This window comes from Bacillus rossius (genome assembly GCF_032445375.1).
Source record: "Bacillus rossius redtenbacheri isolate Brsri chromosome 4 unlocalized genomic scaffold, Brsri_v3 Brsri_v3_scf4_1, whole genome shotgun sequence".
NCBI classification, from domain to species: Eukaryota; Metazoa; Arthropoda; class Insecta; order Phasmatodea; family Bacillidae; genus Bacillus; species Bacillus rossius.
The window spans coordinates 6,470,755-6,493,347 of record NW_026962010.1 but is presented as its reverse complement, the minus strand read 5'-3'; the positions used below and the strand labels follow the sequence as shown (position 1 = coordinate 6,493,347).

Sequence of the window (22,593 nt, the reverse complement as noted above, 5' to 3'; positions counted from 1 at the left end):
ATAAAATCGTGTTATAAAAACAAAATAATATTATTCCCCTACCCTAAAAAAAGTTTATAAATATGTATATATAACATTTGAAACTACCAATTTTCAAGTATGGCTTCGTGGCTATTCGGTCAGCGTCGCAAACTTTTAATCCAAAGGATGTCAGTTTGAATCCAGCCAGGTACAAATTTTTTTTGTACTTGTAAAAATAAATACGGTGCACGCAACATTTCAATAGTAACAATATATTTGAATTAATGAATGCAAATAAAAGTAAATTTATTAATTAAATTGTACATTTAATTTCACTCCTTTGTATCCATACAAAAAGGTGATAATTCAATAAAATGATTCAAATTTTAAAAAAAATTTCTTCCTCAAAGAATAGAATATTTTTAATGCGTAAATGGTTTGGTTGCAAAAACCTATTACGGCTCAGTCTCAGGCCGAATATGATATTTCATTTTCTTCTGGATCAATCATTTCATCAATGTTTTGTTATGACGTTTTCACGTTAAACTATCGTCCGTAAACCGACTTTACAGACAACCAATTTTTTAAAACAATTACAGTTTACAAATTATATGAATGAGAATATATAAATTGTCATCATGGGTTTTTTCATTTTACTACCTGGCTGTGGAAGAGGTTCTGTAAAATTGGTGTTTTTGAACACACTGTTGGCTCTCGCTTAGTGTTCTTGAAGTTAACTTGTGTTTACAGTTTCGTTTTATTTGACTTTGTTGCTTTTATAATCATATCTTCATGTTCATGTTCAAATAGCATCACTATGGAGGAGGAGGATTTTTATGTAATTCTTATTTTCAAGGTTTTTTTTTTTAATGTGTCATACAGTATTGTATTTTTTACTACCTCTCTTGTAATAGCATTCCTTTTCTCAAATGTAGTAGACGTCGCCTTGAGCTGGTGAGTGTTCCGAGGCTGCTCCTTTTCCCCCTAAAAACACATTCTGTTGTTGCTCCATCTCGTCCGTCTTTAAAGACCTCCCTGCCAGCATGGCCTGTAGGGCTATAGGCATGGGCGACCGACGTCCAGGGTCAGAGTGGCTCGAACCACTGGGTACCGTTCCGTGCTCGTGAGCGTGAGTGTGCGATCCAGCATGTGGCCTATCTCTTCAGGTGGATACTTGATGGCAGTCTCGTTTACAAACCCGTTTATTATTGATTGCTAGCAGTGTTTTCTCTAAAGAGCAATGTGTAAAACTAAAGAACTGATGTAAAAGATAGAATGTTCTTTGTGCATCTTAACTCTTGACACCATTTATCTCTGCAGAATGCTTGTCACAACATCTCAGTTGGAATAAGCAGTTCAAGAAACATGTTCAATTAAGCTATTTCACAGCCACTACCAATAGCATATTAAATACTATGAAAATATGACAGTGTGTCGATCTGTAGCAAACTGTTGCTGGAACGGCTCGTCTTGCATGCGAGGGTGCATGACTGACAACAAAGGGCGTCAGTGCGATGAGAGAAAACGGAAAGGCAGAGAGCTTCTTGCGATTGGCTTGCGATGGTGAAAAATGTCATTTGGTGACCAAACATTCGTGATTTTAAACCAATTGTTTTGTAATATGTATCCATAGCTATACACTTTCAGCAGAGTACTATTTGAAAGGGTTAATGTAAGTGCCATGTGACCTCGCACCAACAAGATTTGTCGATCATCAGTTTTGCACTAAGCGCTTCTTTGGCTTGTGACTGATGAGCGGTGACTTTTTGATTTTGATCGGTGGTGACGTGGTTTTAAGATAACATATTTATTGCAACGGAGTACATAGTTACAGCTTTTTTTATACAATGTTTGGAAATGTTTAAAAGCCCTTCTATGGGATTTTTTTTTGTATATTTTTAAAACATAATGCCCATGCATCTTCATAGCTTCAAACTGATGTGTGTTTGTTTTCAGGATGCTCTGTGCTACAACCTTCAGCAGAAACTGCATGCGACAACATATTTTGTGAAGCGGCTGGGCTTGGAAAAAGAGTTGGAAGGTCACAATGGCTGCGTCAACTGCCTTGAATGGAACGAAAGTGGAACGTGAGCATTACAAATGCATTACGAACAGTTGCAGTTTGTGTATTTGAGACACATTTTTTAAAAACTCTCTTATCGTGTTTTCAGGACGTTGGCATCTGCCTCGGATGATGTGCAAGTTATTTTGTGGGATCCATTTAGATACCGTAAAATTCACACCATAACTACTGGCCACCATGGAAATATATTTTCTGTAAAGGTAATTACTTCAACTTTCCTTTTAAAACTTCTTTTAGTGTCTGGATGGGTTGTGAATGAGTTGGAGATGGAGTGATAGGTTAGATATCATTATAATATAACTATTCACCATGACGTTTTAGTCAAATTGTAATGATTACTCATATTTTAAAAATTAAAAAAAAAAAAAATGTTAAATTCACAAACTCATTCATTTGGAAGTGTATATTGTTTAAGCTTTTTAATGTTGATGCTTCGTGCGTCACTATAAAACACAGTGAGGCATATATAGATGGGAATGTACTGACTTGTAGACGTTGAGGTGTTGAGGTGAGAATGCATTGTGTGGGGGAAACAGGACAGCTGCCAGAAGACCCCCTGGCTCACGAAGTCTCCCATGTTTCCACTTGTGAAAGATCTGGATCTGGCCACGTTGCGAATCACACTGGGATCATCTGGGTTGTGATGCGAGTGATCGACCAATAAACTGCCACTGCCCTTGTGAATGTACCAAGGCTTCTATTCCTTTGAGATCGCATGATAACAAAAATGTATGTTAGATATATCAGTATAAGATTTGACGTCGACCGAGGCTACGCCCTCCCTGAGCCCGATGTGCCTCACGCCGTCGCCACCCCTCTCCTCCCACCACCACCCTCTATTTCAAACCTCCCGCCCCGTGTGCAGGTGTGTGTGTGTGCGTGTGTGAGGCTGCCGACAAGAGGCGAGGGTAGAGTCTGTGCCACAACCCCTTTTATTTTATTATTCAATTTTTAGGTTTACCTAACTGTCTTTTCTTTAAATAATATTCCCTAAGTGTTTATTTTTTAAGTGCTAGTTGTAAGGACGGTGCAGCGCCCCACGTGGCAGGCAATGGAACTACCCTCAACTAGTGTGAACCATAATCATAATTAAAATAATCAATACTCAACTGAAATAATTAAGGAAACTTTGTTATAATTTTATTATGGAATTTTTAGTGTAATTGTTTTAGTTAAAATATGTATTAATAAATAACAGGAGAGACTAACGGTAAAACCGGTGCTTTCCGGCCACCATGCTGCCCGGCCTCTTCAGTCGCTTCCGTTCATCACCCGGGATGCTTGGTGAGCACCACGCAACTTCACATTTTTCTTAATCAACTGATCTTTTAACATCCGCCGGACTTTTTATCATTCTTAAACCTTTTTTGTATCTGCGAGGCCTACTCCGGGTGGCCGACTCGTTTTAATAAATATTTAAGTTCAATTCAAACATTTAATCACGAACCGCGTCCTAAACAAATGAGGCCAGGCCACGAGGTGACCTGGTCAGCCTCTAAACTTATTCTCTCCCGCCATTGGCATTTTAACAGTTTCATAGTGTATGTAGGTGTAGCGCGATTGGAGACGTGTTGTAACGTTGCTGAAATAAAAGGAGTACGTCGAACGTGTGATTTTTAGTCGAGTGACCACGTGTCCCTGCTCCCGAACCTCGAGGCGTGTGGGACGCCTGAAGAGCCCACTGGAGCGGTATCGCGTGCTAAGGGAACCGAGCCTAGCCCTACACGGGTCACGTCACGCCCTGAAGGGAGTCTCCGCCAGGTCCACGTGCCCACATCACGTGGTGGCGCCCACTCCAACAATTAATTTGTTCGTTCCCTTACATCCCTAGTCACGACAGATTAATAAAACTATTCCACCAGTAAGTTAATTTGTGAGAAGCATTGTAAACTATACAGTAAGGCAGTGTTCACAAGTATTCTCGAGTGCAAGGTCTTTGCACTGCATCACAGTGGTTGGTCACACTGTTTCCGAGATGTATCTGAAAACCAGCAAAGAAATCAGTAAGTTACATTTTTCAAGTTGCAATAACAAGGGTGTATCAAAGAATTTTGTCACAAACAATTGTTTGTGTCTAGGGGGCCTGAAGTCAAGACCCGAAAAATGACTCAATATGAAAGAAAATACATTAAACATGTGAACAAGTTAATGGATGAGTGGGTACTAAGGACCAAAAAATTTAGAACAAAATTTAAGCACGAAAACACAAAACCGCACGGAAAATTCACCTGACCCAGCATGGCCTCTGGGTATTTTTTGGACAAATGGATCAAAATTAATGTGCACAGATGCACACAAAACTTATACACCACCAATAATTTAAAAAGGGGGTGGCCGAAATGTAATTTAGAACAAGGAGGACATGAATTAAGGTAAAGTGCAACCACCATGCAAGTAAGCAAAGAAACATACGTTGAGGCCACGCCTGGTCAGGGGCACAGACTCGGAGTCTGGAGCATCAGCTGGTAGCCGCAGTAAACACAGCACACATGCACAGCAGCGTCAGCAGGGGAACGAGAGGAGGCCAGATAAAGCATGATGTCGGGAAGGGGGGAAGAAGAGGGGAGGGGGGAAGAGGGGTAGAATTTCACAGGTGAATTGTTTTGCATTTTTAGTTTCTCATCCAAAAATTATCTGGTTTTTTTTGTATAAATAGGTACCTTCATTTTTGAATCCTTAGTGCTGGAAATAACTTTAATTTATTTTTTTCAGCTGTATTAATGTAATTCATACTAAAAAAAAAAGTTAAAAATGAATTACCTATGCTATTGTAGAAAAAACATAAATAAAATTTCCCATGCCTGATTTTCCTTAGCACACGTCAACATAACATAATATTAGCAATGAATCGCTGTTTTGCCCTTTCGGAGGACATGTTGGCCCACGAACCAGGCGTGTGGTCGTTGGACCTACAAACCATCACAAATAGTTTGCTTTTACCGTATACATCACACTTTTTTTTTTACATAATCTTTGCACGATTGTATTACTGCAACTCATTACACACGTTTCGGGTGTCTTTGCACACTTTTTGCAGTATTTTATGAGCTTTATTGTCTCTCTGTCAGGTGATACCGGCCCCCCTATCTGGGATGGATGAAATTACTTTTTTGGCTGTGTTCTAAATCCCATCATGCAATGCGCCGGACGCCACGTTGATTCAAACAACGTAATTGTTTGAAAGTTTGAAGTGCCATGACGCCGTGATGCCATTCAGAAACACCGCCGGAGACCTTACCGGCCTCTAATTACGTAAGCCCATGTTAAGTAATTACGTGGATTGCTCTTGAATGCTCCAGATGTATAAAAGTAAAACAATGTTTAGCATGGTGTTGACAACGAGTGAACAAGCACAGCTGGTAGTGAGCGACGAGCGGGGCGACAGAGACGGGCGGGTGTGGTTGCAGTTCCTGCCCAAGTCGGGGGACGCGGTGCTGGTGACGGGCGCCGGTGACTCGCGGATCCGCGTGCACGACATCAACCTGGGGGAGACCACGCACATGTGCAGCTGCCACACGGGCCGGGTCAAGCGCCTCGCCACCGCCCCCAACGTGCCCTACATGTTCTGGAGCGCGGCCGAGGACGGCCTCATCATGTGGGTGCCCCCTTGCCTCCCTCGCCCGGCCCCCGGCCCCCGGCCGTGTGGCGACCTTGCGACACGTAGCCTGTGCTTTGTGCGGTGTGGTGCGGACATTGCAGTATGCTGCCATGCCCCGTCAAATCATACTCACTTTTTGATGAAATCAACTCTGAAAGAAGAAAGATGTAACTATGTATACATAGAGAGCGTAAGGGAGTAATGAGAAATGTAATCACATTTCTTGATAAAGATAAAAATGTTGGGACCTTGCTTAATCCACCTGCATGTTTTTGTGGTGCATGTTTATCCTCTATGGCAAAGTACGTGGGATAAGACATGGTAAATCAGCGATAAGGTAAGTGGACGGTAAAATTTTTGAAATTAATCTTTTCACGCTTTCATATTACTTAACGTTAATTAAAAATATTCCAATGCTGATGCTAGTATATTTGGAAACATTTCGGCATGTTCGAAATTTATCAATGTTATGTAAGGGCGTGAAAAATATATTGAGGAAATTTTACCTCTGATTGAGTTTACCACCAACTTACCACCCACTTACCCTGGTTATATAATACTGGACGTTGTTCAGTTTATTTGTGATTTTTTTTACTTTGTATTGATTTAAGTGTCGAAAACCTAGCGTCGTATGTGTTTCAAGGTTGTGACTGGTGAGTAAATTATGTGTTAAGACTTATGTGTGCATTTATATAACACATTTATATTGAATTGGGGCAATGACAGGACATAATTTAACAACATATGGTATAAAAGTAAGCCAAGATTTTATTTTGTTACAAAAAAAAAGCATATTTTTTCATGGTTGTCATTTTTATTGTCACTCAAAATTATAAACAATATAACATACCATACACAGTAGCGTTGATCAAATACTTCAATGATTTGTTGCAAGACACTTAAAATCTGTAACACAATACTATATTGCTGAGAGTAAACAAAAAATACACCATAAAATAAGTGAAAATTACAAGCATGGCTAAACATTGTTTCTATTATGCAGGTTCTAGAGCCAGATTCTTAACCAATTTCGTTTTAAAAAAAATTCATGTTATACCCTCTTTTATCGCATAATCGTCGCATGCGCGTAATCGTCACACCTATATTTTTGGCCGTCAAAATTGGGATGAAAAAATTTCTCGCTTAAACGTTGAATGATGTTTTTGGTCCCGCTATTAGATGCCGAGCGCTTTGTGTAGGTATCTTTTCCGTATTAAACAATGTATTTTAAAGTAGAAATCTAATATTTATTCGGAAATTACCCTTTCTTATTTAATTAACGGAAATACGAACTTGTCCGACGTGTAAATTTTCTTTTTAAGACATTTTTTAAACATTATTTCCTTTATCTGATCGTCTGCATCACCGCGGTGTACCGCTTATGAACATATAGCCAGCGCGAGTTGGCATCATTCATGTTTGGTTATGTTGCTTCCCGTATAGAGCGCGCGCACGTAGTCGAATATCGATATCTCGCCGATTGCAAACTTATCACAAAAGAGTGCGGGCCATCAAACATCGACAGAGAGCGCGCGTTGCATGCAATCGAAGAGATATTGATATTCAACCAGGTATATACCTCCTCGTTCCAGTGTAGCTGTAGTCGTGTTGCAGGGGTTCAGTCTGAGTGGTTGTTCCTGAAGAACACACCACTGCAGTGATAGTGAGCCTCAGTGAGGTTCTGTGGCTAGGTACAGGTGTTGGGTGGTGGCAGGTGCTACTGGCCGGACTGAGCCTGAGCGCCAATCACCAACTGTCAGGCTGACCACACTGTAACTAGCAGGACTTCAGACGAGGTTACAGAGGGTGGAGGGACCTTCCTTCAACCACTCTGTACAACCAATCTTCAGTCAGTTTTCTTGCAAAGCTAGGACATACTGTAATGCTGTGAAATTTTTCACATTTACAAAAAAAAAAAAAAATAACAGTTATGGTTAGTACAAATTGTCATATAAAAAAATGAGTTACTTCAATCTGAAGTTGGGATACTAGATAAGGTGTGCCAGTGGCACAGTCACCTTGTCTGTGTGAGAGGATGTTCCATCAAGGCATGAGTGGTGTGTGTGGCAGGCAGTTTGACCTGCGCATGCCTCACTCGTGCTCGCGAGAGGTGAGCAACGTGCTGGTGAACCTGCTGAGCCACATGGGGCGCTACGCTGAAGCCAAGTGCCTGGCCATCAACCCTCGCCGCCCGGAGCTGCTGGCGGTGGGGGCCAACGACCCCTACGTCCGCGTCTACGACCGCCGCATGATCAAGCCCACTACTGTCCAGGTAGCGTCGCGCTTCCTTGTCTGTACTCTTCAAGCCCACCTCTGTCCAGGTAGCATCGTGCTTCCTTGTCTGTACTCTTCAAGCCCACTACTGTCCAGGTAGCATCACGCTTCCTTGTCTGTACTCTTCAAGCCCACTACTGTCCAGGTAGCATCGCGCTTCCTTGTCTGTACTCTTCAAGCCCACTACTGTCCAGGTAGCATCACGCTTCCTTGTCTGTACTCTTCAAGCCCACTACTGTCCAGGTAGCGTCACACTTCTTGTCTGTACTCTTCAAGCCCACCTCTGTACAGGTAGCATCACACTTCTTGTCTGTACTCTTCAAGCCCACTACTGTCCAGGTAGCGTCACACTTCTTGTCTGTACTCTTCAAGCCCACTACTGTCCAGGTAGCGTCACACTTCTTGTCTGTACTCTTCAAGCCCACCTCTGTACAGGTAGCATCACACTTCTTGTCTGTACTCTTCAAGCCCACCTCTGTACAGGTAGCATCACGCTTCTTGTCTGAACTCGTCAAGCCCACCTCTGTACAGGTAGCGTCACGCTTCTTGTCTGTACTCTTCAAGCCCACTACTGTCCAGGTAGCGTCGCGCTTCCTTGTCTGTACTCTTCAAGCCCACTACTGTCCAGGTAGCATCACGCTTCCTTGTCTGTACTCTTCAAGCCCACTACTGTCCAGGTAACATCACGCTTCTTGTCTGTACTCTTCAAGCCCACTACTGTCCAGGTAGCGTCACACTTCTTGTCTGTACTCTTCAAGCCCACCTCTGTACAGGTAGCATCACACTTCTTGTCTGTATTCTTCAAGCCCACCTCTGTACAGGTAGCATCACGGTTCTTGTCTGAACTCGTCAAACCCACCTCTGTACAGGTAGCGTCGCGCTTCCTTGTCTGTACTCTTCAAGCCCACTACTGCCCAGGTAGCGTCGCGCTTCCTTGTCTGTACTCTTCAAGCCCACTACTGTCCAGATAGTGTCGCACTTCCTTGTCTGTACTCTTCAAGCCCACTACTGTCCAGGTAGGTTCGCGCTTCCTTGTCTGTACTCTTCAAGCCCACTACTGTCCAGGTAGCATCACACTTCTTGTCTGTACTCTTCAAGCCCACCTCTGTACAGGTAGCATCACGCTTCTTGTCTATACTCTTCAAGCCCACATCTGTACTGGTAGCACCACTCTGCATCATGTCACAATTCCTCGTCTACTCTTCAAATACTACATTCATCATAACTAAAAATATTTTTTTTATAGATAGTTTGTAGGTAACTAGTCATTGCCTATATGTACCACTTATGTCATCATGGGTATACACTATACACACCCTTTATTCGTTTGTAATACGAAGCTTGATTGAATATAATGGCTCCGTGGCCATAACTTTTTTTTTTCCCAATTTCCTAAATTATTGTACCTGAAAACCATATATGTTCTTTATGCGATGCTCTAATTGCCTTTCCTCCAAGGTGTTGCTGATCTTTTGAAAACTGAAGAAAATGGTGACTCCATGAAGATGATGTTGAAGCAGCGGGGTATCACTGATTTTTTGAAAGTGTGTGTTGCGAGCCTATCCAAATTCATTGCAGAATGACATGTGTTTATGGCCATGCTACTGTTGATGTCAGTTCGGTTGGATGGTGGGTCAGGAAGTCAAAAGAAGAAAATCTGGCAACCACTTGATACACCCCATAGAGGACGACCTTGCACCACATCAGAGGATGAACATCAAAATTATGTTGACTAAATTATTTGCGTTAACCATCCATCAAACAGCGTCACATCGCCACATCGCCACAGACCTGGAAATTTCCCTTAAAGAGTGCACTTTATTGTAACAGAGAGCTGGGGTATCACAAGGTGTGTGCTGGTTGGGTACCACAGATGCTGTTGCAAGAGCTCAAAATGCAGAGGAAGCAAGTTTGCCAAGATGTGTTGGCCCAATAAGAGCATGAGGTGGGGCTTTTCTCCAGCGTATTCTTACGGGATATGAATCATGGACTCCAAGAACAAATGACAATTGTTGATCGAAACGTCCCAAGAAGTTTAAGGCGGTCTTATCTGCAAGGAAAGTAATGTTTTTGACGTGAATTTCTGACATGAATATGAATGTCTTTATTCTCGAGTTAGGTGTCACTTCGGCTTAGGATTCGACACAGCTTGAAAATCAAAAAATTATGAAAGCTACAGAGTTGAAGTAAATATATCTTAGTAGAACAGACTTTGCTCGTGGTCGTTACGAATGACTTATCCAATTAACATTTGCAATGATGACGTAATGAGCACTGGTGGGGAGCGTCGAATTGAAGTCGGTGATAGCTGTAACCCCCAAAGTAATAGTCCAATTTGCATTATTTAAACGTTAAGTTGCTCATGGGTGGGTAATGAGTGGAGTAATAATAAATTATTTACTTTGATTTTGGAGCCATTAATTTCAAAATGCTTAAGTGAAAAAACTTAAGTTGAAGAAAAGAAATAATTCTTGCGATAATCGCCCGAGCAGAAGCAATTAAAAAGGCAGAGAAGTGTCGTAAGTATCAAGGGAGGCAAAAATTAGCTGATAGAAATGAACCAGTGGGGCAAAACAAGCCCCCAAACAAAGTGCGAAATTTGCGCTTGCGCTTGAGTGAGCCTTGGCTATCTATTTCTCGAGAAGCAATGGGGAGAATGCAGAAAATTGTTTAGTAGTGGACATGGATATGCTCTCTGATGATTCTGAATTTGATATGCAGTCAGTCGAGCCAGTGGTTGTGAACGATGGGCTGAGTTTGTCGCGGTTTGGTGTTGCAATTTATTTTGTCAGCCGCCAAACTCTTAAAAAAGAGACCCGTGAGGCAATGGAAGAAAGGCTGATAATAATTAATCCAAAACAAATAACCAACAAATAAGTTTTACAGTCTTCAGAGCCACTTTCCATAGTTTTGCAGACACTTGGAAACATTATTTGGTGTTGGAATATTTCTGTCATGGCCACCCAACTGTCAAGTAAAACATTCATTGAATTCACGTCAAATAAAGCAACATCAATTTTGTTAAATTTTTTTTATTTCATATACAGCTTTCCTGTTCAACACTTTGGAAATTTATGAAACAAACCTGCCGGCTGTAGTTCAAAATACGGCCTACTCAGATTTTTTTTTTAATTTCCAAGGTGGTTGCTTCTTTACTTGCAAAAGAAACCCATGATAAACTCGCAATGCTATGTGGCAACATTGGAGAAGCTGTGTGAACAGTTGCACCAAGTCCGGACCTATTCTGCAGCACATATACACCTGCTCGCACACGAGTTGATAAATGCATGAACGGTTACACAACTTGCAGTTCAAGGAGGTTCTACCGCACCCACCGTACGTCCGTGACTTTGCACCTTGTGACCTTCACCTTTTTCTCACCTTAAGGGACATTGCTTTCATTCTGACGATAAGGTGAAAGCTGCCATTCAGGCGTGTTGTTACCAACCACTGGAATTCATTTCCAACTGGATTGTCTGGTCGGCCATGCATTGGCACGAGTGTTGTAAAGTGATGGGGCTATGTCAGTGTACACTTGTAGCTTTCAGACACAACAAAGTTTGTGAAAATCAGATAACAAATAAAGTTATTGCAACGGAGGCATTACTTTTCAATCAACTCTTGTATCTCTTCCTTCCACCCAACAAGTGGACGTTATAACCTTAACATTGCACTATTAAATAGTAAGAAAGTAGTAAATCCATGCTGGAACAGTTTTCTGTATAAAGTTTAAGGTTTTTATGTTTACTTGTAAGGTGGTTTGTTAGAGACAATACTATTGTATTCATTGTATTCAATAGGGTTATTAGATGATTTACATTTAATTTTATTCGGAATATACATTTAAGTTTTAACAGATCACGAGTTTGTTTTTTATATACTCTCTTTCTTGCCTTAATAAGCTGAGTATGCTAATATTAGCATATAATCTATAACTTTATGATTTAAAATTTGGTTTTTTTATTTTCGTCCACATGAAATCATATTTATTGACGTGATAACGTCTTATAAATCGATGAACGCCGGCTGCATGCACGAAAAAGCATGACTCATTGTTACGTTCCACCTCAGCCGAGCAACCGGCCAACCACCGTGCGAGAAAATCTTCTATAACATCAAACAGGTTAAGGCGGGCTTTTTAAAAGCAGCAATTTAAAAAATTATATGATTTATTTGTCCAATTTCGTCATTTCAAATTAACAATTTATTGACATTGATTTGATTTCAGTTTATTTCTATAACTAATTGTTCGTGATTATGTTTAAACAAATTATTAAAATTAAATTTTCAAAAAAGTGTATATAATATTAGAAAATTAAAGAGTTTGCAATTTTTCATCAATGTTTTCTTATGACGTCATCACGTAAAATTATCGTCCGTAAACCGGCTTTACAGACAACCCCCCTTTTTGTTCTAGTGATGTTTGCTGTTGTTCCAGTACCCACCGGACAGCATGCTGCGGTCCAACTGGGAGAGGCAAGACTACATGGCCAAGAGGGCCGGCTCCAGGAACCGAACCGACAACCTTTCCGCGGGTTGCGTCCAGTACTTTGTCGCAGGTCAGTTCTCTTCCTTCACGTTTCACTCCGCACTTTCATCTTCTGGCGGTAATTATGGTTTTATTCTTAAGTTTTGATGTCGGAGATAGTTTTAGAACAATTGCCCTTCGACCTCATCATTGCCCAGAAGCAGTCAGATCCAGGTTGTGGATACTTCCTCGCATCGTACAAGGACAAGCAGTTCTCACAGCCAGGGCCTGGGGTGTCGTAGTGGCAGCAGTGAGCACGTGCTCCCGTCAAGTGAAGCCTCGGTGTAACAGACTGTCGTAGACTTGGCTGACGCGTCTGTACTCCAGCAAGCTTCAACCGTGCGACCATGGTCGAGGTTTAACCAACCACTTGCAGTGTTACAGCAGAGATTATCATAAAGGCATAGAAAGTGAAGACTCTCTAAAATCCCTGCACTAAAATTAAACATGATTTTAGACCCCCAAAAAAAACTGTAAATAAAAATAACCAAAACGGGTGTTTAAATAAGGCAAAAGCAGTGCAAAAACATAAAAGCGGTGCGAAAAATCAATTAAACTTAAAAGCAATGCACAAAAGTTAATGTAATTTCTTTAAGTTGATACCAAAGTTTTGCCTTTATTCCTTTAAATTTTTATTCTATGGACTATGCATAAAAACAAAGCAATTTTTTTATTTATTTTTTAGCACAGTAGTAAGTTTATGCAACAAAAATATCCCCAAAAATCTCTTAAAATAGTTAGGTCTACTCTAAATGTCAGTAACCATCATACTAGTTACACAAACTAAAATACTAGTTATAGTTGAATTATGAAGGCAAATGGTTGGTAAGTACTAAATAAAGCAGCACACCAACTACTATCATCAGACATAAAATGTTACTAAAAACAAATCAAATTGCAAGCTATGTACATGTATGTATTATAATTGGTGAGGAATGTAACCCTCAAGTTGAAAGTGGATATACATGCGTGACTGGGTGGTTGAGTGTATGTGCGCGGTGTTGCCCCAGGCCACCTGCCGGTGAAGCTGCAGGACTACAAGAAGAAGTACCGCAACCTGGCGTCCACGTACGTCACCTTCAGCCCCGACGGCAACGACCTGCTGGTGAACCTGGGCGGGGAGCAGATCTACCTGTTCGACATCAACAGTCGCAGGAAGCCGACGCGCTTTCAGATACAGTCCCTGGAGCTGGGCGGCATCAAGGCATTCTGCAAGGGTGAGGATTTATCTATCTCCCTCTCTCTTCCCCCCTCTCTCTCCCTCTCACTCCCCCTCTCACTCCTCCCCCTCTCCCCCTGTTCCCCTCCCTCTCACTCCCCCTCTCACTCCTCCCCCTCTCCCCCTCTTCCCCTCTCACTCCCCCTCTCACTCCTCCCCCTCTTCCCCTCTCTCTCCCCCCTCTCTCCCTCTTCCCCTATCCCCCTCCCCCTTCTCTCTCCCTCCTCTCCCTCCCCCTCTCTCCCCCTCTCACTCCCTCTCCTTCTCCCTCTCCCTCTCCCTCTCCCTCTCCCTCTCCCTCTCCCTCTCCCACTCCCTCTCCCACTCCCACTCCCTCTCCCTCTCCCTCTCCCACTCCCTCTCCCTCTCCCTCTCCCTCTCCCTCTCCCTCTCCCTCTCCCACTCCCTCTCCCTCTCCCTCTCCCTCTCCCTCTCCCACTCCCACTCCCTCTCCCTCTCCCTCTCCCACTCCCTCTCCCTCTCCCTCTCCCACTCCCTCTCCCTCTCCCTCTCCCACTCCCTCTCCCACTCCCACTCCCACTCCCTCTCCCTCTCCCTCTCCCTCTCCCACTCCCTCTCCCTCTCCCTCTCCCACTCCCTCTCCCACTCCCTCTCCCTCTCCCACTCCCTCTCCCTCTCCCTCTCCCTGATGCAAGTCAGTTCAGCAATCTGTTGATCTGTGTCCTCTGCTACCCTTTGGAACTAAAAAGTCCCTCACTGAGGAGGCAACAGCAATTGTGGAGCGGGGATGAAAAACATAATGATAATGTGAAAACTATATTTAACTAAAACTTTTTGAATATTTTTAAGTTTCAGCTGATTTCATGCATATAGGACTAGACTTTCTAGTTAGTCAGGTACCTCCACTCACTTAAACCCTTGGACTGCAGGTTCCCCCTCCCCACTTCCACCCTTATCCCCCCTACCTTTCCTTCAACCCTGCACATGTTACTTTACAGACATAGTGGTTCCAAACATATCAACTTTGTCCTTTGTCCTCTTCATTTTCCATTATAAAACTTATTAGATTGCAACAGTTGAAGAATTTTGCTAGCAATTATTGTATGGAGCATGTGTTTACCTAAATACAAAAACTTAATTTCGCCATTTTGTTTTTGGTGCTTGCATTGTTTGTGCAATATTGCTTTTAAAGAGTTAACTCATATGCTAAATATGTAATTAATCAATTAAATTTATGGCTCTGTAAGCTTAAACATTTTCTGGGTAATGTCAAGAAAATTTCAGGGAAATTTTTGGTCAACTTCACTAGCCACCCTGACGTAGTACTTTTATTGTTTTTTTGTTTATACATAAATATAAATATGTATGGAAAAAAAAAAGTACAGATTCACTGTTTAGTTATTTATAAACACACTGTTAATTTTAAAGACTTTTTACTCCTGCAGTTTCTGTTTGTTAAGCTCAATCTCAATTTTTGAGTTAGATATGTGTAGCTAATACAGCATTGAGGGAAGAGGGTTTCCACCCCAAACACTTGTAACCTATTAATGCTAATGATTAAGTACGTCAGCTTGATCCCTCGTGATGAGTAAAAGACCAAGTACATGCTCAATCTGCGGTAGCACAGTTTGTATGTAACCTGTGTGTCACCCACTACTGACTCTGGTTCCCAGAACACTGCGACGTCACAAACGGCTACAGCAATGGTTTCCGGAATGGCACGAATGGTTTCGCGACCTCGTCGAATAGTGTGTCCTTCAACGCCAACGGCGTCGCCTCGGTGCTGTTGCCGTCGCAGTCACCGCCCGTTGCCGACAAGAAGTCGAAACGAGAGAAGATGCCTCTGGCGAACAATATTGAGCTGCTCAAGCTAAAGGTTGGTTGATTCTCCATGCTGAGTTTGCACCAGTCATTTGCTGAATGAAGCTTTGTGAGTTCCTTAGTTCAGGAGTAGTTGAATAAATGTCAGTACTTATGTGATTTAATTTAAGAATGTTGTGATTGTAATTCATACTATTTATTACAAACAATCTTTGTTTAATCTATTCATTTAATTTTTATAATTTAAGTACAGTTTGCACTATATTCTGAACTGCCCCATTTGAAATATTTTATGTTTAAATATGTACAATTAATAATTCATAACCCAGTATTATGTCGGGCATGACACTTCAAAGTCTGTTTCAACTTCTGTAAACAGATGTGCCGTGGCATACAGTTAGCCATTAAAAGGGGGAAGAGATGCGCACGCAGGTCTGACTACGCTATCGTCTGTTATACAAACATCAGCTATGACAAGTTAAGTTGTGGCTATGGAGTGTACAGGACCAAATGTTTTTACGTCCGCGCGTATGCAGCCGTGCCGTACCGTTGTCACCCGGCCACAGACCGGGCCGTGAACTCAGTCTAGCCAGTGGTAGGGAATCCACACAAACAAAAGCTACGCCTGCCCATTCAGCTGCCGGTAACTGTACGTGCTTGATCACTCATAATGCATCGTGTTCAAGTATTTGAGACAAAACTAGAAGTATTACGGCGCGCAGATTGTCATGAAGGTCACACTATGTTTTGTCGCACTTCAGTTTTAAGAAAGTCAACTGTGCGCACAATCGTACGAAATGAGGACTCTTACCAAAAGTTTATATAAGTCTGATGCTGTTGGTTGTATTAGCGGGAATATATTTGACATTAAATACCAGAACAGAAATGAACAGATGATACACATGTAAAAGGTTGTTAAATGAATGTTGCAATGAAAAAAATAATCTTTTGGCCTGACATTTGGTGTGAACCAGGTGGTGATACGCAAATAAGCACTTTAATTTTTTGAAAATTAAAATGTAATTATTTGGACAGTAATATCGGTTTCACTGTCTGTGGGAGTCTATCATAATACAAAAAATGAACTTCATATTTGTACCAAGGATGAAAGTCCTTTGGTTTTACTGTGTGTTGTAAGTAACTGTTGGATTTCAATAGCAGTGATAATGAAACTCTTTCGTCTCATATTTTGGTGCCATTTAAAAGTGAGATTTTTTTAGAATAATTTTTGTGGATGATCTGGAGCAGTGTCTTGGTCACAATTCAGCCGTCATTGTGCTCTGTGAATTTTCATTCAGGAATAATAAATAACAGTAAAAATCAATCAATGTTTTGAGAGACTTTATTCTCATCATAAACCAGGTATAGTATAACATTTTTATGAATCTTAAATATGATTTTTGGCACCGAGCAAATTATTTCAATTGTTTTCATGTATTTAACAGTCAGACCAAATTGAGCTAGCTGTAGGTCTGAACTTTTACAGGCTTAATCTTTACTGTACTGTCTGTCCTCCAACATCATTAATTAATACAACTACCACAAAACACATAAATTTACAACAATAGAGAAAATAGTATTTATTGTCTTCTATTGTATTGGGCTTGATCCTTAAAAAAAAAAAAATAAGGAATCTGAAGGAAAACTGGTAGTTTAGTTGCCAAATTTGTTTATTAGAAGGGTAATCAGAATAGACCTATATTCTTTGAGACCACAATTTTACAGCATTCAAAAAAAACTCCAAATATTTCATGGTCGTGTTAGTTTAAATAAGTTTCCCTGTAGTTTGACGTGTAGCTATAGTAAGCACTGTTTGCTCACCTGTATATTCCTTGCCAGGCGAATGAAGCGTTTGAGCAGCAGCTGTACACGGACGCAATAACGCTGTACAACAGAGCCATCTCGCTCTGTCCCAACGCTGCCGTGCTGTTCGGAAATCGTGCTGCTGCCTACATGAAGAGAGGATGGTACGAACAATTTATGGCTCTTTTATAAATTTGACTGTTGCTTGGTAGGCTTTTTATAATTTCATCTTGATACTTACATCAAGCTGTCACAAACCAGAATGTCATTTTGTGATATAGTACACCTTACTATTGATAATCTTCTTGGCTGTGTAAAGATTTCTGAAAGAATTTCCTTTGTATAGATTGTGATCAGATTGTGTGAAAGATAAGGGCGTCATGTTTCTGCTAAACTTTAAATTTTAAATCTCACACACAGTAATAAATGGGAAGGTTTTTTGGGGTTCATTATTGTTATTAATAAATCTATGTTGCAATTAATATATATCTCCTTTGTAAAGTAATCCACCACATGTGTTAGCTTTCCGTACAATCATTATATGGGTGTAAATTTTGCTGCAACTATGTGTAGAAATTAAAATGTTTCATTTCTTAATAAAAAAAATGTGATTAAATTTTAACATGATGAAGTAATGTCTCAAAATGAATTTAAATTCGAAAATCACATTTTGGGCACACATAGCAATTTGAAAATGACATAATATTAAAAATAGTATTTTTTCCCTTAATTATAACTCCTAAAAATTTTATTAGCTGTAAACTGCACCGCCTCTTTATTCCTTTCTCAAAACTTACATAATACAACAAGGGCTTGGAAACATTGTGGTTAACAGTTAGTCAAGAAAATAAATGTAAACCCGAGGCGAAACAAATTGAGTGTTTACTCTAAAAAAACAAGTTGGGTTTTTAGGTGAGTCGTTTTGGGAACACTTAAAAATAACAATACCAAAGTTTGGTTACTGATGGGTCGTTGCTTTCATATTTCCCTTGTTTTTCTTTTTGAGATGCCAGTAGTTATGTTTCTTTTTGTTATCATTTGTACACTAAATTATAAGTATTATAACAAGGTAATAGCAACTTTAAACTTGCACGATCTTTGTAGAACGATAGTTAGACCAATATGAAATTATAAATAGCTATACGTTGGCCGGCCAAACATCTCCTACCTTGTAGCTTTACATATGATATTTATCTTTAAATATAACAATTAATTAAATTTAAGTTTAATGATGACATGTTAAGTTTTTTTTTTTTTTTTATAGTCTGTCAAATGTAATTTTCTTCTTGTTTATTATTGTATTAAGTCCGTGTGTACTGTACGTAGATCTGAAGAGCTTACAGTTATATATAAATTTCTTACATGTTTGTTTGTAATGTTATCTGCCTGCGAGCTCCAAGTGCAGACAGATGAGACGGTCCTGAGGAGAGAGCAAGCGGATGGAGACTGCCCCCCGAGAAATGGAGCCGGAAACCAGTGCTCAGTGCGGGCTTGTGGTTGCTGCCTGTCACTGGGACCCCACCGTGAAACAAAAGTTCGCACAGGGATAAGAAACACTTGGGGTAAAAAGGTAGAAGCTAGGTTTCACAAAGGGCTATAAAAAGGGTCAAAAAGAGCAGAGTTGTAGGTACTGCTCACCAGAATGTGGGGTAGTTCGGTGGTCTTTAATCCATTGGAGTAGCAGGCTGCGGGGGCGGAGATGTGGAAGCAGTAGACCGAACAGCAAACCAACACACCACGAGTGGAAAAGAGGAGACTACATTTCACGGAGCAGTCGGAACTTCTCTTTCGCAGTAGATGCGGTGTGCTAAGGCGGTCCGGTGCGATTTTTGGCAGGGTTTGCAGTTAGGAAACATGGCAGATGTCGCTATGAACAGTTTCTTGGTGGGTATGCTGTCGTTTCCCCCTGCGATGCTTCCGTCGCTGCTCCATCTCACCATTGCACCGCCATCCGTCTCCATCGGCCTCGACTCAGCGAGACATTAACTCTGATTTATTCATTACTTGTCTCAGGTGACGTCTCACAGCTTGAGCTGTAGCTCTCGGTTGACTGCATTTTCTTGGATAGTTATAGCGTCCATTTGAAACACACACATTATGTTACAATTTTTTGGGTTTAGCTATAAAATAATATAATATATGTTCGTGTTGAAATTAATAAAAAAAATTATGTAGAGAAAGAAAAGTTTTTTTAGTAATTTTATTTGATATTACTTTAATGTAAGAGCTACAGTAAACTCCCGGTATACCGCGCCCCGATAGATCGCGGAATCGGGTATATCGCGGGTCAAACCATGTCCCCCAATCAGAAATGAATAATAATACTAATAACACAGTAGAACCTCGTTAATTCGTGATGGTCGGGACCGAGATAATCACGGATTACCGAATTTCACGGACTAACGATTAAAAGCCCGGAAGGTCTTGTCAAGCTTCTCAGACACCGGCGTGCAGCTGGGTTAAGGCCAAGGTCAAGTGACGTATCATCTACCGAGGCTTACTGCGCCTTGGCAGCAGATGGATAAAAAATAGTAAACTCTCCATTATTCGTGTTAATTGGATCCCGCCGATGCCCGGATAATTAAAATCCTGTAAAAAAAAAAGTAATAAACCCGGATAATCCGTTCACGGTAAGGGCCGCCTTCGAATTAGTCTCGGCTTAAAATAATACGGCACTGCCTAGCCATTAGTTCAGGGTCATTTACAACAGCCGAAGAGAGAAAGATAAGATTGTGCTGAACTTGCACACATAAATTTTGGGTAACCCCCCCCGCAAACAATCCCACTTCGTCCAGCCGAATGCCAGCCAGACACGTCACTCACCAGGCGCCTGCCGTGAGTTGGCGGGTGGAAACAAACAAAGGGAGACGGGAAGCAGAAGTCAGGACATCCCCCTCAAGTTTAAAGAGTGACAAATGTGACAGCTGAAAGGTGGACGACACAAAGGGTCGGTACAAACAGCGTTGCAGAGTTTGGCGGCCCATGCAAAGGCTTGCAGTGTTTGCCGGCGGCCGGCCCGCGTGACGTTAATTTTAAGCGCTGACAATTTTTACTTCTCTTTTTTTTTCTGCACTTTTAAATCGTCCCGGATTATCCGATTCCCGAATTAGCGCGTCACGGATTAACGAGGTTCTACTGTAATAATAATGGAATAAATGGTTGACAGCCGATTAGGATAATTTTGCGTTGTAACTCACAAACTAAGCATCGGGCAGAAAAAAGCCTAGGCGTAGAAAATGTCCGCAGTGAAATTTTAAACAAGATATCTCCGTACATTATTCCTCTATCTTGTAGTGTTTTCAAATTATGGTCCAATCCAGCCCAGTGTTATTTTCTGAAACACTAGTTCTTAACATTTTTTTTAACCCACAAATAAAGCATCGGACAGGGGACCCGATAAAGCCCACCGTCCAGCGACATTATCCAGCGTGACTCGGCTGGGGATTGATTTTGGATAGGTTTGGTTGACGGCAAGCGTTGGGAGGGGAGAGGCGAGCCGAGAATATGCGACCAAGACACCCGGGTAGACGGGAGGAGTGGAATATAAGCGCCAGTGATGAGAGGGGCGATTAAGCCGAAAGGGGGGAAGTCTGGTGACCTTGAGTAGTTCACTCATTTCCGTCTGCACTCTTCTCGTGGTCACGTGTGTTGACAAGCGGAGACATATAAATGTTTTGTTACAACTTGAACCTACAGACGTAATATTATTCGTTGTATTATACACGTTCATCTTTTTACTTTGGTATAATGTTTTAACATTAAATAGTAAAGTAAATCAGCTAGCGTATTTTTAATCTTTAATCTTTGCCGAGGAATTACCAGTGGTCCAATACTTACGTGAACCATACTGTACCACTTTTGCCGTGAGGTAGTAAACAAGCCCCGGAAATGTTTAAGTGTAGCGGCCTCCCGACCTTTAACCAGAGGCTGGGGAATATAACACTTGCCTATCCGAGCCACACACACTCAGCAACTCGACACAGCGTTTGATGGAATAAGTAAAGACAACGTTTAACAGACGTTTTAATACGGCGCCACTGATTGTGCTAAAATTATTTTGGCGCAATTTTTGTATCCCACATGTGACCATTTATAATTTACTGTAAGCATGGATAACAAAGTTTAACCACTTTACACGATAGACGATTCTTTATTTTATATTGTACGAATGCTAGAATCGTTTTTCACGTATCTGCTGCATACTTATGCAAAAGACACGCTATCTGTAAGTACGTAAATCTAGAATTTTTATTTTGTCAATCAAACTCGGTACTTTGCGATTCATATTCGGTTTGAAGTATTACTATGGCCTTTCTATTTAGAAGACTTTGACCACAGAATCGTGTGTAACCGCACACACTGCACTTACTTTGTTACGGACACTCAGACGAAGCAGATACTGTGGCTGACACCACGAGACTGGCAGCAGCTTGTGTGCCGCACGTGTGTATGGCGGCGTGTGGCGCGCTCGTAGGCCGTGCGACAAACTGTGCGCGGCATGCGGAAAAAAAAATTCAACATTTAATATTTATCTTTAAAATTTATTATTTTTATTTTTTCACCCGCGTTTAGTGAAAACTGCGGATGCAAAGTCCGCACAAAGGCGGGCCGTCTATACTGTGCGTGCTTGCCGACCTATTAGAACACAGGCGGTGTTTTATACCTTTTGACCTTGGTCACATCAAAACATCGCGGTTATGCAACAACGCGGGTAAAAGTTATGTCCCCCGACAACCGCATTAAATAGGGAGTGTACTGTATTTTGTATGCATTTTGGTAAAAACTTTTTAACTTGAAGTGAGGCCCAGACCAGGGAGGAGATTGAAGTTCGCCTCATGTTGGCGTCCCGGCTGAGTCGGGTTGGTACCGTTGCAGGGATGGGGACGTGTACGCGGCCATGCGGGACTGCCACGCGGCGCTGCAACTAGACCCTGGCCACGTTAAGGCTCACTTCAGGTATGTTACAACCCTGCATCCTTCACCTTATAGCCTCAGCGTACAAACCTTAAATCAAACTGAGAATAGCAAGTATCTCCTACTTTTGTATTTTTTTTTTTTTAATTTTCACCTAATTAGTACAATTTTCTTTGTTTTTCCTTTTAAATGTGATTCAAGTAGCCAATTTTTTTAATTTGTCTAGATGCAACCCGCATTCATGAGTTAGGTATATTTGAACTGCAGTGTTTTTAGACCTTTTTAAAGAGCGCTAATATTTTTTGCTATGTGAATGGTAAACATTTTTTTAAATTTTAATTTATTTATCTACATAAATGTAGGTAGCAGGTGTATCAGCTTTTCACGGGAAAGTTAGGTGGTTAAGTTGGTAAAATGTTTGAATTTAGTTT

General features: G+C 41.2%; 1 protein-coding gene across 3 annotated transcripts in view; it reads left to right on the top strand.

The window, feature by feature from the left end:
* LOC134541503 (WD and tetratricopeptide repeats protein 1) overlaps positions 1-22,593 on the top strand; it is a 35,403-nt gene that overhangs the window by 4,982 nt on the left and 7,828 nt on the right. For all 3 annotated transcript variants that reach the window (XM_063385000.1, XM_063384997.1, XM_063384999.1), the window contains exons 3-11: positions 1,918-2,048; positions 2,133-2,244; positions 5,452-5,639; positions 7,713-7,914; positions 12,355-12,475; positions 13,455-13,661; positions 15,298-15,500; positions 17,285-17,412; positions 22,124-22,204. In XM_063385000.1, the coding sequence (XP_063241070.1) occupies positions 1,918-2,048; positions 2,133-2,244; positions 5,452-5,639; positions 7,713-7,914; positions 12,355-12,475; positions 13,455-13,661; positions 15,298-15,500; positions 17,285-17,412; positions 22,124-22,204 (1,373 nt within the window). The remainder of the gene's footprint in view (positions 1-1,917; positions 2,049-2,132; positions 2,245-5,451; positions 5,640-7,712; positions 7,915-12,354; positions 12,476-13,454; positions 13,662-15,297; positions 15,501-17,284; positions 17,413-22,123; positions 22,205-22,593) is intronic.